Here is an 18,491-nt window from a genome sequence, read left to right as displayed (position 1 = left end):
GCAGTATCTGTGTGTTGACAGTAATAGCCTATGAGCCAGAGACACACAGCCAAGCTCTCCCTCCCACATGGGCTGGACTGCACACTTCACCTGCAGTAATCCACACACTTAGTCAGCACTAGCCTGCCCCAGGGCCAAGTGCCCCCGTCCTCTCGCCTCTTCCTCAACCCGAACCTATTAATTGATTCGATTCTGAACTTTTTGGCCACATTTATACTAATCCTCACTCAGGATGGTTTCTACCCACCTTCCATCCCACCCGCAGAGTGAACATTAGTGGATCACTGGTGAGGGTACATATTGCTTAGTTGGGCAGCTGGGTATTTACAAAAGGTTTGACCTGAAAAAAGATGCCAGTTTTTTCTTATAACATTATGGCCTTTCATTTATTGTGTGATTATCGATTTACATGGGGAGTTAGGAATGCTAAACAAGCGTAGAGTTTTTACATGGTCTGTTTCTGCTGAGTTCAGAAACTGGGGAACATCATTTGACTTCTGGCAAAAAGACAATTTAGAAAGGTGTTTTAAAACTGTCCTTTTGTTCTTTGCCCTGAATCTGAGATGGGAACATGTACTTCTAACGAAAGTAGAGTTTTAACCTTTAGGTAACCCTAGTAGAGAAGAAACTATGTTGTATGAAAGTCATGTGCAGGGTCCACATTCAATATCGAATGACAAATCAGAACAATCTCCCTCAAGGCATGTCTCTCTTCATAGTGGCATCACAAGATTTCTCTTAAAGCCTCGACCTAGTGGTACGATAATGGTATTATAGGCCTACATGAGATGAATACATAAGAGAAAACTAAATGGGTAGTAAGAGTATAGGAAAATTAAAAGAAAGGACAAGGAGAGTAAATGAGATTTTAAGGAACAAAACGAAGCTCTGTGTGTGTGTGTGTGTGTGTGTATCTGTAGGGCCTGATGTTACTCCTCTTTATTCAACATAAAGTAGATACTTGGTGGTACGCAGAAGTATCAGGGAGAAATCAGAGTTCCACCTTTGGAGTCTTTTCTTCTGATTCATGATTTTCTCCCTGAAAAACATCATGACACCGATATTTAGATTTGGATTCCACTCTTGTTTCTGAGTTCTGAGATTAAAGAACTGAGCTATTTAGTTACTCATGGAAGTCTTAATCTACCTGCAATCTCATGAACTCTTTATATGGAATTTGATTTGTTTCCCACTGATATTGTGCACAGAACGGTGAAATTCAAAATTCAGCTCCTTTGAATAGGCAAGACCTTTCCAAAAATGCTTTTGTAGTTCTATTCTCTGTTCCCAAAAAGTATCAAGACTCTGTTCACCATATCGTCATTTACCTTTGTTCTTAATCAAATCCAGTGGAGCCCAGAGAAATTTTATTCAATGGGAAATAAAAGAGACATAGAGGAAGAAAACTCAACTTGCTTTCCCTATAGTCTCACACTTACCAGCCATTTCCCTTTTAGGAATCCATCACAAAAGCTTTGCACGTGCTCTACAGAAACTTCTGCCATGGGCAAGGTATCCCACTCCTCATCCACAGTTCGGTAAATGGCCAGTGCAGGCAGTTGAGACTTCTTTAGTTTGAAAAATGATATCACCTTCCCATTTTGCTTCACACCGCTGTCCACCAGAATAAAAAGAATCTGCAGTTGGAGAAGTTTGAAAGAGAAAGATCTATGCGAGGTCCTGAGGAGAATGAGACATCCTGTAATTGTGGCAGTTTACTCTGATTGAATTTATGGTTCGTACCACACAATTTAAATCTTAGTCGAAATAGAATGAATTTATTCTTACTTTGAATTAGGTATTTTATCCTTTTGATCCAGTTGATATAGTTTTAAGAACATAGAAGGGAGAAAGTAGAACCTAATGGAATGAGTTTTAAATTTTGCCTCTGGTACTTTCTACCGGTGTGACTTTCAGCACATTATTTAGCCTTGCTGACACTCAGGGCTCTCATGGGCAAAATGGGCTTTTGCTGGGGAGATTAAATGAGAACATACATTCAGTATTTCTAGTACAGTTTTTGGCACATAGTGAGTACTTAAATGCTAAGTATTTTATATTATTAAATCAAACCTTCTACCCAGAGTAGAAATCTTCTTTATAATATTCTGATTAGAGCATTGGCTACATGGTAACACTGAAAACTTCCTGTGTTAGGAAAACAACCACCAGAAAGCTTATTTTATCCTCAGACAGTTCTCATCATTGAACAGGCCTCCTGGTTCAATGCAGTAGCCTTAAAATGGTTGAAGTTTTACTATGTCAGTGATATCAAGCAGAATTGCACAAAGTAGGAAAGGGAAAGAAATAAGTATTTATTGGACATCCAGTAGGCACCAAGTACGTGATAGGTGTTTGATATGAGAAATAAGCCCTGAAATCTAACACTTTAAGAGATCATGGCAAGTAGTAAAAAAAAATGTGATAAATAGGTAATTTTTATTTTCACATCTATACTTTTGCTCAACTTATCAATGTAGAAAAAAAGAAATAGGATTACCACCAACAGAAGATATGATTATACAGGTCTTTAATAGTATAAAATACAGTATCTTTAATTTTAAATCACAGTAATGTGATCTACTATGTTCCAGTTCTTACTTTATCTTTTAACTGTACTTGTTTTCCTTATATATTTCAGTTCCCTCACCCCATGCCACTTTTTCTAATGTGCATGTGCTGAATTTTCAAAAGGGTGTCTCTCATGCCAGACTTACCTTCCCCTGGAAAAGCTTAGCTGCCTTCTTGTATCTGTGCATGCTTTCTTCATACTCTGGGGAGGCCTTGTTCATCATCAGGAGAAGATGAATCTGAATCATACTATTAAATAAGCCAATTGCAGTCTGGCAAGTTGAAATGTATCATAGTAGAATAAAAGAGAGATGGGGTGAAAAAAAAAAGCAATCTATTAGAGGCAACCCAGTAAATACATAGACAGAAACATAAATGAGAGCCGTCAACCAATAACACAAATGATAATTAGCCTCCAAGATGGCTCTCATAAGTCACACACTCTGGTTTTCATGCAATGGTGTAGATCCCTTTTTTCCACATGGAATAGGGCTGAGCTGAGTAACCAGTGAGATATTGCAGATATGCTGGAGTGTGACTTCCAAGAATTAAGTCGTCAAAGACATTGTGGGTTCTGCCTTACTTTTATATCAATTACTCTGGGAAAAGCCAGTCCTATTGTTGGGTGTTTAAGCGGCTTTATAGAGAGATTCACAAAGCAAGGAACTAAGCTCTCCTACAAACAACCAACATGGACTTGTCTGCCATGTGACTGAGCCATCTTGGAAACAGATCTTCCGGCCCCTATCACACCTTCAGATGACCTTGCCTCCATAACCTATTACAGCAACTTCACAAGAGGCCCCCGATTAGAAGCACCTAGCCTAGTCACTCCCAAATTGCTTCCCATAGAACTGTGTGAGATAATCAATTTTTACTCTTTTAAATTGTTACGTTTTGGGGTAATCTCTCTTCATGTGTTAAGAGCAGTCAGATACATTTAAAATGTGGCCTTTGACTCCATATTAATAGTGCACACTTTTGAGTGCTTACTATCTGTTGGGCACTGTTTTCAGGTCTCCACATGTAATAACTAATTTAATTCTCAAATTCCCAGTTTTATAAATGAGAAAATTGAGGCACAGACTCTCTCAAAGTCACATAAGAGGTGGACTGGGATTCACACAAGAGAGTCTGGCTCCAGAGTCCATGCTCTTAAACCATCACAATGTACATAAAAAACTCCTTCTAAACCAGTTCAACCCTAAATGTGGTTGAACCAGTTTACCTCGGGTCAATAATGAGATGAGATCTTCAGGAGATCAGAAACATTTTTTGCTGATTAGAGATGGTAATTTGCCATGAAGTCATCAGTGATGGAAGAGAGTGAGATAGCCTTGAGCCAGAGTAAGGAGAAGAGAGAGTGAAAATATGGCACTGGCTCCCTTCATTTCATTTTCCAGAAATAGTGCTGCAAAAGTCTTTTTTTAAAAAAAATTCCATTCCCTTTCAACTCTCCTAAATACAGAAAACATTGCTGTAAAACTAGCACGTGCACAGGAAGAGAGAGAGAGAGTATGGCGGGTTAACAAACCTCTGGGCATAGTCCCAGGATGGTGGGAAGGGAAACAATTAGGTAGGATCCTTTTGGAAGCTACACACTGCTGTGTAGAGATTCTTTAGGTTTATTGGCCAACATGTAGTCAAGGAAGGCTCGATTGGTTCTTTCCAAAACATTCTTCCTAGAGTTTAAAACCAGTTCTTAGATTTTTAAATTTGGGAGATTAGATGTTAAGTAATTGTCTGTTGTTTGACTAGATTCCACTACTTAAATTTAGAGCATGCATCTATGCTCCTACAACAGACATGGAGGATAATCCTTGGGAAGAGTCAAGAAATCAAAGCTAGCGAGTCAGAAGGTACAGTTGTCTTAGCAGAAGGGATTGAGCATAGCAAAAGTGATTAGTTTAATCCTAATAAACACAGTCTAATTTTTTACCTTGAAGCCAAGTATTGAGTCTGTACATTAAACATACATGTTAGACCAAATACATTTCTGTGACTTTCTGCCCAGTTGCTGCTGATACAAACCTCTGTACCATAAGCAAATGAGCAATAGCTATAGTAGTGGAGCAGGTCTCCAAATGAAAAAAGTACTACTTTTGGGAAATGGAAGTCACAATAAAAGTTGAACTTGCTCCTATAAAGAAATTCTTACCTAATTTCTTCTTGATGTGGTTTGCCTTCACTACTAAAGTGAAGTTTAAAATAATGTCATTCTTCTCTAAGATAAAAGATAGATCAGGCATAAGAACTCAGGAAAGCCAATTCTTGCCACTGCCTTAGTTGTCCCGCAGAACTTAGGACCATAGGGCCATAAACCCAGGAACCATAAAGTCTTTTCTGGTCCCACATGCATTCCTGGCATCTCTATAGACACAATGACCAGATTGACGATGGTCTAGAAAGAAAAATTTTTTTCAATTATTGCTGTCAACAAACCTAGATGCGTGCATTTAGAACCTTAGCGAAAGTGGAAATGGAGTTAGCACTCCATGGAGACAAAACATCGTGTGAGAGGTGGACATGAATTTAGTCAACAGGAAAGGGGTGTTTTCTGTTGAAGGCTGTGTAGGGCAATGGAAAAACCACAGGATTCAGTCAGACAGACCAGTCATGAAAAAGGCAGAGACAAGTGCAGAGGGCTGTCTGTGAAGCTCAAATTCCTAGTCACATGGCCTTGAGGAGGTTACTTCAATTTTCTGAACTCCCTCCCATTTTCTCTCCTGTGAAATGGAAATACACAAGACGAACTAATGCATGATGAGTTAAAATTTTTGCTTTCGATTATGCCTTTTCTACTTACTGTGTGATCTTGACTAAGTCACTTGGATCTTGAATGTTCTCCTTTATAAAATGGGCATAATAATTTCCTCTCTTCTACCTCAAAAAATCAATGTGAGGATTAAATGAGAATATGGTGGAAAAGGGTATTGTAATTTCTAAAGACCTTGACATGTTGTAAAATGTCATTATTAGAGAATGCATAACAATTCTGAACTGATATGGATCAATGGAAATTAATACTCCATCACTCTATGATCTCTGGCAGAGAAAAGAGAAAGCAGGCCATATAAGTTAATTCTACAAGCTGTAGAGTGTTAGATTATGAGGACAGATAGACCACCACCTTGACCCAAGCTGCGTACAGCGTGCAACACCAAAAGAAGACAAACATAGAAAGAAAGCTGAGTCACTATGTGGGTCTAGGCGTGTGCAGGTGATGCCACACCCAAATTATTAGTTACTGGTCCACAAGGATGTAGGCACATAAAATGGGAAGAAGTGTATGAAAACTTTTATAGGAATTTTACATAGCTGCAACATCCAAATATGTCATCCTTAGGGTTTTTTTTTTTAATTTTTTGTTTATTTTATTGCATTTTACAAAAATATTGGTTCCTGATGCTTTAGGGAAAAAAAATGGAGCTACATCATAGATTGCAATCTCATTTGAGAATGTGGGCTAGAGTGTTGCTAGGATCAGAGTTACCTTTACTGAACACTGTCAGGCAGGAAATCTCAGAAGTTTTTGAATCAGCCACCTTAACTTTGCATTATGGCTCTCTTTCTTATTAGCCAGGTGATAGATCATTTAACTTTCCTGACTCTGTTTCTTTCTATGTTGAATAGAGACAAGTCTATGAATCTTAAGAATGGAATATAAACAACTAGGTATTCCGTTAATGGTAGTTACTGTTATTATTGGTTAAAGGATCAGAACTCCTAGAGGAAAAGATCTTTGCTATTAAGACAAGTATTCTCCTTGACACAGGGACTTTAGGGGCTGGAGACAGGGGATATTCTTTACCACAGGGTTGTACTCTGTCACCAAGTAGAGGCTGTTGATTTCAATGAAACGGCTTAATTTGGTGGCATCAATGCTTTCAATGTCTTCACTGTCTAAATCCAGTTGTTCGTTATCCACCTGGGCAACATAAAAAAAAAAGGATAAAATTGTCGCTGTTTTGTCTTTATCCATTCATTGATAAATGTTTCTGGACTATCTATCACATGTCAGGCACTGTTAAAGCTCCAAAAACAGAACTGTAAATAGATGATACTCTCTGCCCTCAAGGAACACACTGCCATGTGGGATACAAAGAAGTGGGCAGAAATGTCCCACAAGTTATGGCAAGTATCATCACAGGTCCATATATCATCTAAGAAAGAACAGAAAAGTTTTCATAAAGAGGTAGTTCCGTTAGAAGGCTATAAATGTATCCACAAATTTTGTATGTAGATCTTTTTATTCAGTTCAAAATATTTTTAAAAATTTTTGTTCTTATTTCTTCTCTAAACTATTGATTATTTCGAAGTATATTCCTTAATTTTAAAGTAAGACTTTCTGGTTATTTTCTTGTTATTGATTTCTAACTTAATTTCTACATTTTACATCTTTTATCAACTTTTATATGTTATGTGTCCTTAAAATTATGTACAGTCTACAGTTTTGAATGCAATATTCTATATATGCACATTAGATAACATGGTTAATTTTATAGTTTAAATTTTCTATATTGTTATTGATTTTAAAAACTAGCTTATTCTATCAAGAGAAGAGTGTTAAAATCTTCCAGTATGATTGGGAGATTTTTTCCTTAAATTTTTTCTTACAATTCTGCCAGTTATTCTGCCTATATATTTTCAGGACATGTATTAGATAAATGCAAATTTAGAATTGTTAAATCTTTTGTGCAAATTGAAAATTTATCATTATGAAAGATAATTCTTTATCTCTAAGAATGCTTGTTGCCTCAAAGACTACTTTGTCTAATATTAATATACTTATTTCAGCTTTCTTTTGGAAGTGTTTGTATGGTATATCTTTATCCTCTTATCTTTATATTTTGCTTGTGTCCCTGTGTCATTATGTTTGAAAATGATGTCTCTTATAAAAAGTACATTGCTGTATTTTTAAATATGCATTTTTTCCATCATCTCTGCCTGTTGTACATTCCATTTTCCTGCATTTCTGGCCTATTTTGAATTGATCAAATGCTTTGTATTATTCCTTTTTTCCTTTATGGGCTTAGAAGTTAAATAGGCTTTAGTTATTCTCTTAGGGATTACCAGCATACATTATACAACATGCACTCTTTACTTATCAAAATCTAATATTAATTGGCACTTTTATCCTTTTTTTAGACAATGCAGACATTAGAATATTATAATCCAGTTTACCTCCTCTCAACTCCATTCTCTGGCCCACACTCAAAAAGTACAGGTGATTACTGTCGTATGTCTTAATTCTAAATCTCACAAGACATTATTATCATTGTTATATAGTCAATATACCTTTACATTCATGCCCATATTTACATTTTAGTTTCTTTTCATTTTTTCCTGCATTTTTGAGTTTCTATCTGAGATTTCTCCCCTTTCTGCCAATAGGTCTTTCCTTTAGCATGAAGTAGTTCTCTTGGGTGACCTACTCTCTCAGCGTGGTTGTTTCAAATATCTTTATTTAACCTTTGTTTTTGAAGGCTATTTTGCTGGAAATACAATTCTAAGTTGACAGTTATTCTTTTTCAATTTTTGCAAGGTATAATTCTTTATATTTTGCATTCCACTCTTTCTGTAGAGAAGTCATCTGTGAACCTTAGTATTACCCCTTTGAGATTATTTTGAGAGCAATCTCTTTTCTCTGATTTAAGATTTTTTTCTTTTTCTTTGAGTTTTAGCTATTATACTATAGTATGGCTAAGGGTAGATTATATGTGTAATTATATATATTATATGAGTGTGAATATATGTGTATATATTTATATATTCATATATGATAATTCTAATACAATTTCAGGAATCGAGATGATTTGAATTTGTGCTGCAGTCCTTGGGAGGATGGGTCTACTTATGGCTCATTCTTGTTATTAGGGTATTGCTCTTTAGGTTCTAAAGCAGAGCAAAGGGTATTTTACTAAATCTACCTCTTACTTTCTCTTCTGGGCCCTAGATTTCAACTTTTACTTTTCTGGCTCTTTGAGGGTCTCAGAAATGCTCATAAACCTCTCTGCCTCTTGGCTGCTGCTTCTAGAACTTGCAAAAGTCTCCCAGAAGAAAAGCACTCCCAATACGGGGTTTACCTTTTGGGTTTCCGTCTTCCAGATCTTTGTCTAGACATTTTCCTCTCTCGTACTAATTCCCGTTTTTCAGCCCAGTTTTTTTTTTTTGTTTGTTTTTTGTTTTAATTGTCTGTGGTGGAAGGGGCTGTCTGGTCTCTTACCCCAGAATTACATTTTAGAACCACCTTTCCACCATAGTTAGGTATATTAAAAGATAGGATTTCATAGGCCAATCATTGTTTTCAGAGTTTCCCATTCCTCTCCTCCAGTCTACTCATGACCATTAAGACACAATGTAGTGCATCCATAACTCATAGCAACTATGCCTACAGATAAAATGATCAAGGCCGAGTCCTGAACAATTCCCTTTCCTAAAATACTTTGGGTCACTTTTGGGATCTTTGGACCACCAACCCTTGGATATTTCTTTAACCTCTTCCCCTTATACCTGCTGTCTTATGTAGGTCCTATTCAGTCAAATCTTGCCATGGATCATTCTTTTGCTCTCAGGATCCTTTCTCCCAGTCTACCCGGCGAAGTCAGAGGTAATTATCATTTTAGTTTATGCATGAAGGAATTCAGACAAAGGTAAATTAAAGTCACTAAACAGTAAGAGTCTAATATTGTTCTTTATTGTCATCCCTATGATGACTCCCATTTTCTATTTTTCACTTCTTTTGTTCAAGATTGTCTCTCACTGGGTTCATTAAATGCAATACAAACCTCTAAGAAGCTTGATGCACTCTTTATGTTTAATTTGGTTAATTCTCTGTATATCTAGTCATTCTCTTATAATCCATTTTTTATGAATTATTTATTGAGTGCCTTCCCTATGTTGTGCACTGAGGCACAGATGTGCTGACATTCACTCAAGTAGCAATTTAATCACTATTTTATGACTTTTTCGCAACTCAAATTTATGAAATAAATAACTGCTGAGGTACAGAAAACATTTGTATTTCTGAAAAAGTTTTTTTGAAAAAATTTATCAAAACCACGGGCTATTTTAAACTGTGAACTCCCTTTGTATATTGGATTGTTTTAAAATTCACAAAGTTCAAAGTGGAAAGCTTGAGGCAGAAATATAAAAGCAAGAGAACAGTCTTCTTAGGTGCAGTCTTTACTCACTGTGCTACCATCCTCCCTAAGTCAATAAGAGCGAGAAGAGAAATAAAATGAGCACACAGATCTTCACTGTGGCTTAAGGCTTGGTTTGCCAGCTGGCACATCTTCACAGTTAAGGGTTTTCTAATTGCAGCGATCAAACTTATCATTATTATAATCACAATCAGGGCCTTTTTCATATTTAATATGTTTACTTATTACTTTATGATTATTTTTCTAGGAACTCATAGGCCTGGCGTCTGTGCCTCAGCTGACTTAGCTGTGCTCGGGGCCAGGAGCCCCCTCCCTCTGGCTCTCTTTTCCAGGCAGTCTGTCACATTTCCCAGAACAGAGGCAACAGGAAAGCCAGTAACTCCAGGTGTTTCTGGACTTAAGGCATGCAGTATATTGGAGGTAGAAGATGCTAAGTGGTGATAACATTCTCTAAAAGGCAAAGAGCTTTAATAAAAACCACTCTCCTGAAGTCTCTCCAGTTTGTACTGCTTCTTTTAACAAAACCTGTCTGATTATTTCACTGTTTTTTAAACCAATAAACTCTGGAACATTCATGTGTAGGCTTCCTGGAAACAACATCTGAACAGGAAATTTGCCTTCTGTAAAGGGAATTAATTATCTGTATAATTCACTGGAAAGGAAATCTGACCCTAGAACCAAGAGTTGGGAAAAAAATTCTTTAAAATATATTTTTCTACTTTTTGGAGAGAATTTTACTAGAGATATCATATTATTTTTCTCTTCAAGTAAAGAAGCTTCTGAAGAAAAGCAGGAAAAGTAAATCAGGATTGCCACCTTGAAATATGATTTTGAGATTCCCCAAAAGTATCTGAAGTGGATTGGTTTATGTTCTAGACATTACTTCTATCAAACCAACAGATTTAATCACTCCTTTTATGTTAATTAGTATTTCAGCAATATTCCTTTGAATTCCTATGTATTTCTCTAATTAACACCCCAGCTTTTGACAAAATGTATTAAAGTCACCTTAGTTGACATTGTAGTTATAGTATATTGGATAGCACTGAAAAGTCATCTGTTAAACAAATGCCCTCATGTCTTTGGGTTTGTTTTTATAAGCTGCTTAGCTTACCATATGTTTGGTAAATGTATGCTTTAAAATATTTAATAATTTGATATATATTACTTCTTGCATTTCCTATCCATTTATTTTTATGCACTAGTTCCTTCTGATGCTCTTTGTTTGGCAAGGTAAGTTTCTTATATTAGGTACCCAACAAATAACCATAAAAGGAATGAAAGAATGACTCTACTGTGTTTCCATTACTATCCTATTGAGTTAAAGTTAGGCGAATTATATTTCTTAAAATAGAAGTCAAAGCAAATTAAATGTTCAAATAATATCTGAAATTTCATTTTAAGATGGGCTCATGGTTTATTCAATACAGTATTATATCTCCGTAAGGGCAATAACAGGAGTCTTGTTGGAGAGTATAAAGTGTCATGCCGCAGTCACACTCAGAAAAGACAGACAGGCCACCTTACACAACTTATTACCGTTCATCTTACTTAAAGTTTTCCCGATGATGTTTATATAATGGGCCTGCATTATTTCTGGAGAGTGATGCATTCCATGAATGTAGCATTTACTGGCTTCTTATTGCTCCAATATTTCAAGCATTAAGTAACTCAACTCACGGTCTTATTATTGTTTTCACTTATCATTTCAGTTTATTTCTAAATATGTTCTTACAACTGAAAATTCTATATGTTTAAATTCTGAATTCAAAATATGTAATGCTTACTTTAAATCTTGAGAAATTATTCTGGGATTTGATAAACTGTGCCAGGGGTATAGAGAAATGGTTTAAGAAAAAGCAGTTTAAAAAAAGAAGTCTTCAGAAGGAGGGGCATTAGAATAGCTAGAATCTTGGAGTAAAAAAAAAAAAAACTTCACAAAGGTTTTCTTCAGCAATAAGTGCTTTAGAAAGTCACTGTAGTGTCATAGAAAAGGTATGCGTAGGAGTTAGCAGTGTTGGGTGTGAATCAGATGTCTGTTGTGTCTTAGTTGTGAGACTTTGGACAGCTGAATCAATCTCATGAAACCATAGTTTCCTTATTGATAATGTAGGGATCATAATTATTTCATCAAATTCTTGGGAGAATTAAATGGTAGAATATTGAAAAACATTTGGAATAGTGTCTATCATAAATTAGGCACCAAAACAAACAAACGAACAAACAAATGAGCAGAACAAACTATGAATCTAACATGAAAGATACCAGATAATTTGCAAAAGGTTTACATTTCCCAAGGTAAAGAAAAATAGTTTTGGTTGATGATCTCTTAAAATAAAAAAACGTTATCTCAAACTCCTGAATAAGAACTCTACTAAAATATGGACTCAACTTTTGAAAGTGTAAACTGAGAATAAAGTGTTTATTTAAAAGCTGGCACAGCATAAACTGAACCTCTCCCAGATCTGCAAATGGAGTAGGGTAGGAACCAAAGTGTTTGTTTTTAGTATGGCACATAAATAATCTTGTCCACAGAGGTCTCAAGAGTTCATTCAGAACAGGTCTGCCACTAGCAGTAAACAAAAAACAGATGCTAAAGAAGAGTGAACGGCTCTGGGAAGTCATCAACAGGACTTTATAAAGAATAAGTTGTGCGCAGAGCTAATGTGCCCATTAGAGGTTTAGAATGTAGAGACATCGAAAGCAACAGCACTTGTTTTTCTTCCCCTTGTGTGTATCTTGGTAGTACTGGCTTTAAAATCAGGACTTTGCAAGATCTATAAACAACAAACTGATTAGAATTTTCATATTGAAGGGTTACTACAGATGGCTCAACAGTAACATGAAAGGCATTAACCTAACCGTCCATATCTTTCTTGCCAAAGCTTTTCACAGGAGAGTTTGTTTAATCCTATTTCACGATAATGAAAATGCAAACCCGCAACCGTTATCCAGGTGGGGAAAGAGTCGGTAAAGGGACTCAGGCACCCTCAGACATACTTTTGGAGGTTAGTCTGTTCCTCAAACCCTTTCTTAGTGTCTTCTGAGTACCAGAGACATATCGTAGACCTTTGGAATACGAAGACAAGTAAGTCCTGGTTTCTGCCCTTGAATAGCTCCTGGTCCAGTGGGGTAAAAGATGAGACAGACAGAAATACATAACTTGCACTGTAAAGTGGTAAATGAAAATGGAGATATGGAAGTCTAGAGGAACACTTAGGCCAATTTGGAGATTCCAAGGAGGCTTTCTGAAGGATAAGATGCCTAATCGATTCACTGGAATGTGAGGAGGAATCAGCTGGGTGAGGCTAAGTGAAAGGGGAACACTCGAGGGCAGTGGCATTCTAGGCAGAGGAATAATAGTGTGTGAAATAATCGAATTGTATCATCATACTGCATATATATGGGTATTGAGAGGGTAAAGGCCAGGGTGAGAATGTTCTTGAAAGGGGAGTAGAGAAGCAGGTAGTGGCCAAGTCATAAAAGACTTATGTTTAAATATCTTAATTTTGATATTTTAAGAAACGGGGACTATTTAAGAAGGAAGCATCATGGTCAAATTTCCATTTTAAATCTGTCACTGTACCAATCTAGAAATTACATATGAAGGAATAAAGAGAGATCAGTTAAGAAGCTATGGTAATTGTCTATGCCAAATATGCTAAGAATCTGAAAGAGGAAAGAAGTAGAAAGAGTGAAGGAGAATGTAGTTTCAATAAGATAAGAGGTACAATTGGCAAAAATTAGAGACTGAATGATAGCCATTCAATAAAATAGTGTTTTAGAGGAAAGAACGTGATTCAGCAGGTGCAGATGATAAATTCAGTTTTGAATATGTTAAGATTATGGTGCTTATGAGGGTATCCAAATAGTTACATATAGCAAGGATTTGAATCATGAGAAAGATCCAGGCTAGAAATAAAACCTACCAAATCCTCATGTGTTACTCAAGCATAAAACAGAATTATATCACCCAAGGATTACACATTCATTCATTAATTGATTCATTCACATATTCATTTATTCAATGAACACATAATGAGCACCTGATATGTGTCAGGCACTTTTTTAGGTTCTGTGGTTGAAGTAGTGAACAAAACAGTCTCTCCCTCCATGAAATCTGGATTCTATAATCTAGATTAGGGAGAGCATTGGGTCAGGCAGTAGTGTAGGTGAAGAGAAGGTCTTAAAGAAATTAGGAAAAAAAGAAGAGGACCAAGAGAAGTGGGACTCTAGAAGTCAAGGAAAGAGAGAAGCTTAAAGAGAAAAGCGTGGTCAACATGTCAAATATGGCAGAAATGTTCAGTAAAAGAAGACGTAAAAAGTGTTCATTGGATTGGAAGTATGAAAAGCCGTTTTAATAGAGTACAGGGTATAAACCAGATAACAGTGTATTTAAGAGCTTAAAAAAGTTGGAGACATTGAATATAAAATACTTGTAAGAGAGAGTTGGTGAGAAGTGAAAGAGATAGATAAGAGGGTGAAGACCATTTAGCCCAGAAATTTTGAAACTTTATCTTTTGCTCAGTTTCCCACTTTGCCCCTCCCTATCTTTCTGAGGGTGGACTCTGGTCATCTTTACCTTGGTACTCCACTGATAATACAAACTCAACAATCAAACACAGCATCGGAAAAACTTATTTCTGTGTATACCTTCAAAAACTTATTTCTGTGTATATCTTCACTATTATTAGATATCCTAACTTTAAACTTTGGCTCCTTTCCATCATTTTGATATCTAATCCTTGAAAAACCTGCTTTTTCTTCAATTTCTATTGCTACCTCTCTACTACAGACCCTTAGTACATGCTCTGTTTTGCCACCTAACAAAGTTCTTTGCAGTCTTGTCTTTTTGCCTAATAATCCATCCTATCCATTTTCAAAATAATGTTGCTAAAATCTCCATGATCTAAAGATTTAGGGGTTTTCCAGTGCCAACCAAATTAAGCAAAAACCCATCAAGCTGGTTTTCAAATTTCTCCACAATATGGTTCCAATTAAGCCTCTGTCTTATATTTACTTCTCCAAAATATTTACCTAGAGATCCAGTCAAATTGGCCTGATCATTGTTTCTTAAGTTACATTTTTTCCGTCTTGGCTATTAATTCTCTTCCACTTTGTCCAAATATTATCTATCCTTTAAATCCTGGTTCGTTTGTCTTCCTTATAAATTTTTTTTGGTCAGAATTCCTACTTTTACCCTTTTTACCTTATAATACTTTAACCATAACGATGCTTTGTATTCTAACCATATTTACAATCTCTACTGTATTTTAAGATCTGTGAGAGAATATACTTAACATGTTTTTAATATTAATATCTTGCCTATGGTACATAGTAGTTGTTTAATGCATGTTTGACAAGTGTAAGGGAACTCCTAAAGACATAAAAATATGAAATTTTAGAGCTCAGAATGACCTTAGAGATGATATGGTTAATTTTATTGTATAGATGAAAGAATTGGAGCTAAGAAATGTTAAATGACCTGCTCAAGTCACACGGCTGATCAGTGACCAGGCAGAGCTACACATTTCATCTCCTGCCTCTTAGTCCAGCTCTCTTTCCGTTTCAGAATAGCATCTGTTTGGGAAGCTTGAGTTGAGCCATCATCCTTGTCATCATTGTCCCTGACTCGGGCATCAATCTTTGTGTTAAAGACAGACTTCTTTCTAGCCTCACAAGTCTGTGCATCCACAGCCTAAGGAAAAACCGGGAGGAGGCTTGAGCTGCACAGGCAACTTACCAGACGGAAGAGAGAGATGGTGTTCCCAGTGACGTTGTAGTGAGCCAGAACCTTAGAATCAGTGCTGATTCCAAAGGACACGTCTTGAAATTTCTGCACCAGACTATGAAATACGGACACTGCTGGTGTTTCTAAATCCTAAAAACAAGTGGGGAGAAAACCTCACAGAGGTTATTTTGGAGGGGAGAAATATAGAAACAGAACAGGGAGTAGAAATGTGCTCACTCATATCAGAAATCATAGACTTAGTGTCCCGTGATACAACATTTGGCTCTAAGAATGCAGGCTAAATTTGCAGTGGCATTGCTGAATTTTTTAGGCTGGACAGGTTAGTTGGTAACCACGAAATCATGGTCAAGCCCGGGATACCTGCCTGGCCTTACTGTAGAACTTACAGTTTTTGCTACCTGAGAGGGGCCTCAAAATCATAGCTGCCTGCAAAGTTAGGCTTCATTGTCATTGATGCTCATGGGGAAGCATATATTTTAGGAACAATTTGTGGAGGCAAGAAGAAATGCAAAAATAAGAAATAAGTGCCATCAAAAGGGCAAAAAAGAAAAAATAATGAATTAAAATGGAGGCTTAGAAGTTTTGTTAACATATGTTTGTGCAGGGTGTGGGAGAATAGTCTTTCTCCTTCTACTGTGTGTAAGCCTGAGGCATTGCCTATGAAAGATACTGCTCGCATGTTGCTTCAGCTCTGGAACCCAGGCTTGCAGGAGGGAACAGAGAAGGCACTTATGAGTGATAAATCCAGCCCTTCTATAGCAAGCTGACATCATTTTCCCTGCTGTTACAGGACCATCGCCCATAGCAGCTTCAGGTAATAAACAGGAATGAACATATTCTTTGCTGACATCTCTCTGGGCTGAGGGAAGAGATGTGAAAAGAGAGAAAAAAAAAGATGGTTAGCCTTGCATCTGGGGTCAAGCAGAGGCAGCTGGTACCATGCTCATCTGAAAAGGTGTGTGGAGTTCATTCGAGGCGATGAACAATTGTGAATCTAGGCTTCCCCCTTTTTATTCTGCTCTTTAGAATGGAATTGCTCACAGATCAAATGATGGCATCTGGTGGCTGCTTAAGTTACTGCACATTTCTCTAGTTCTACTCCTTTGCCCCTCCCTGCCTTTCTGAGGGTGGCTGTTTTTGTCTGCCGCTTAGATCTCTCATCACTGAAAAATGCGCTCCCCACTCTACCTCTCCCACTTACATCTCATCACAGCTACTTCCAGCTGTGTACACAGAATTGACAGGGTGATGGTGAGTTGGGATTAATGAATGAAAACAGAAAAAGATCTGCAGTAAGAGAGAAGGGGCTTGATCAGCTGTGAGAACCACCAGATGTAACCTCAAGAGAAAGATAAAAATCCTGGAAGGATGCCCTCTCATTGCGGCTGCTTTCATTAGCCAGGCAGCCAGTCTGGAAGATGGAGGCTAATACCTTCAGAAAGCTAACATATACGAAATGGTGTCCTTTTCCAGCATTTCAGAGTAAACAAAAAGGAAGAAGAATGAGGGACGACCTATTTGATGAGGCTTTAGACGATGGTAACTATTGACTAATGCTTTGCTTGGGTGATAGAAGTCGGCTTTACTCTGGCCCCTGCCCCAGCAATCAGATACTGACTTAAGCTTCAAATTATCCAGAGATGAGGAGACCCAGCCAGCAGCCTCAGAACTCTTGAAGCAAGTAGAAGAAAGACATAATTCAGAGACTGAGAATGTCTAGAAATTGAGAGATCTCGAATGACAAAGCTAAAAGCACGCTCTGCCCCCTTGGCTTCTAATGTCCTGTCATCTGGCCAGCACGTGACTGCCATGGCTCCTTTGAGATAGAACATTTCTGTTTCTTTGGGGGGATAGCAAGTGTGGTATCCGGACAAACCTGGAAGAAGCCTATGACAGCCACCTCAGCAGCAGCAATGAATTCCATGGCAGCTGGGACATCTGTGAGCCATATGGGTTCCTGAGAAGAACCAGGATCTTCTAGACACACATAGACAGACAAGAGAGAAAGAGAGACAGAGAGAGAGAGAGAGAGAGAGAGAGAGAGAGAGAGAGAGAGAGAGAGAGAGAGAGAGAGAGAGAGAAGAGAATGTGTTAGGGACTGGATAGAAAAGCAGTTCTAAATAATGAGTGCATCTAAACTTTTTCTATTCACTCTAAGGCCAAGAAGATCTGAGAATGCAATTATCATTTCAAGGCTTTATTTTTATTTATTTTTTGGCCGACATATGGAGAGTGACCCCACTTCATGGCATCTCTCTCAAAGACAATGCAAGACTTCCTTCTTCTCCACTAGGCAACACAGGTCTTAATCTAGTATTTCCTGGAAATTTTTCTAGATTTGGAGGTAAAGTACCCAGTGTAGTACTGTGTTCCCTTCCATTCTCCCAACAATATCTTCACCCCGTGGTCACCCAAGTGCTTTTTTCTTTTACCTGAGGATTCCTGAATTTCTGCAGCACCATCTGGGGACAGCTCATACATGAAGAGACATAATAGAAACAGGAATCTGGATGGGGCAGCTTCCATTGTTCTTCTGCTCCCGCTCCAACCCCTGGACTTTGTGTTTTGAAACACGGATTCAGGGCAGCCCACTCTGCAGTTTATTGGCTGTGGTTTTATTAGTGCTCTGGGAACTTTGCAGCTGGCTCTAGAGAGACCTTCAACTTCTGAGATAAAAGACCAAGTTCAGTGACTGGGCCTCAGAACAAAACCAACCAGAACAAAGTCAGGTCAGTTTATTTAAATAATAAAAATAAATAGTCTAGGCCAGGTGTAAGTACTAGGGATACGAAGATGATTATAATCTGATCCAGCCTCTCCCAGCTTAGAGAGTCAATGTGAGAGATGAACAAATGAACATATAGTCTACATATAAAATGGAAAGTGCTAAAAGTTTTAGAAACTCAAAGGATGTTATGAGAGTACAGACTAAGGACTTTTAGGACAATGATGGGGTCAGCGAAGGCTTTCTTCCTTCAGGGATGCCCAAGCAGAGTCCTGAGTAA

The 18,491-nt window shown here is 37.4% G+C and overlaps 1 protein-coding gene across 1 annotated transcript; it reads right to left on the bottom strand.

Moving 5' to 3' along the window:
- Window positions 1–991: 991 nt before the first annotated feature.
- On the bottom strand, window positions 992–18,129 carry ERP27 (endoplasmic reticulum protein 27). Its single transcript, XM_011375970.2, has 7 exons — window positions 17,919–18,129; window positions 17,363–17,463; window positions 15,478–15,615; window positions 6,383–6,499; window positions 2,718–2,843; window positions 1,440–1,637; window positions 992–1,039 (listed from the first exon to the last, which is right to left on the bottom strand). Exons 1-7 carry the CDS (start codon window positions 18,010–18,012, stop codon window positions 992–994), a joined length of 822 nt encoding a protein of 273 aa, XP_011374272.1. The 5' UTR covers window positions 18,013–18,129.
- Between the last annotated feature and the right edge of the window lie 362 nt (window positions 18,130–18,491).

The sequence above is a fragment of the Pteropus vampyrus genome, unplaced genomic scaffold (assembly GCF_000151845.1).
Source record: "Pteropus vampyrus isolate Shadow unplaced genomic scaffold, Pvam_2.0 Scaffold283, whole genome shotgun sequence".
NCBI classification, from domain to species: Eukaryota; Metazoa; Chordata; class Mammalia; order Chiroptera; family Pteropodidae; genus Pteropus; species Pteropus vampyrus.
This window is presented reverse-complemented; position numbering and strand designations above follow the sequence as displayed.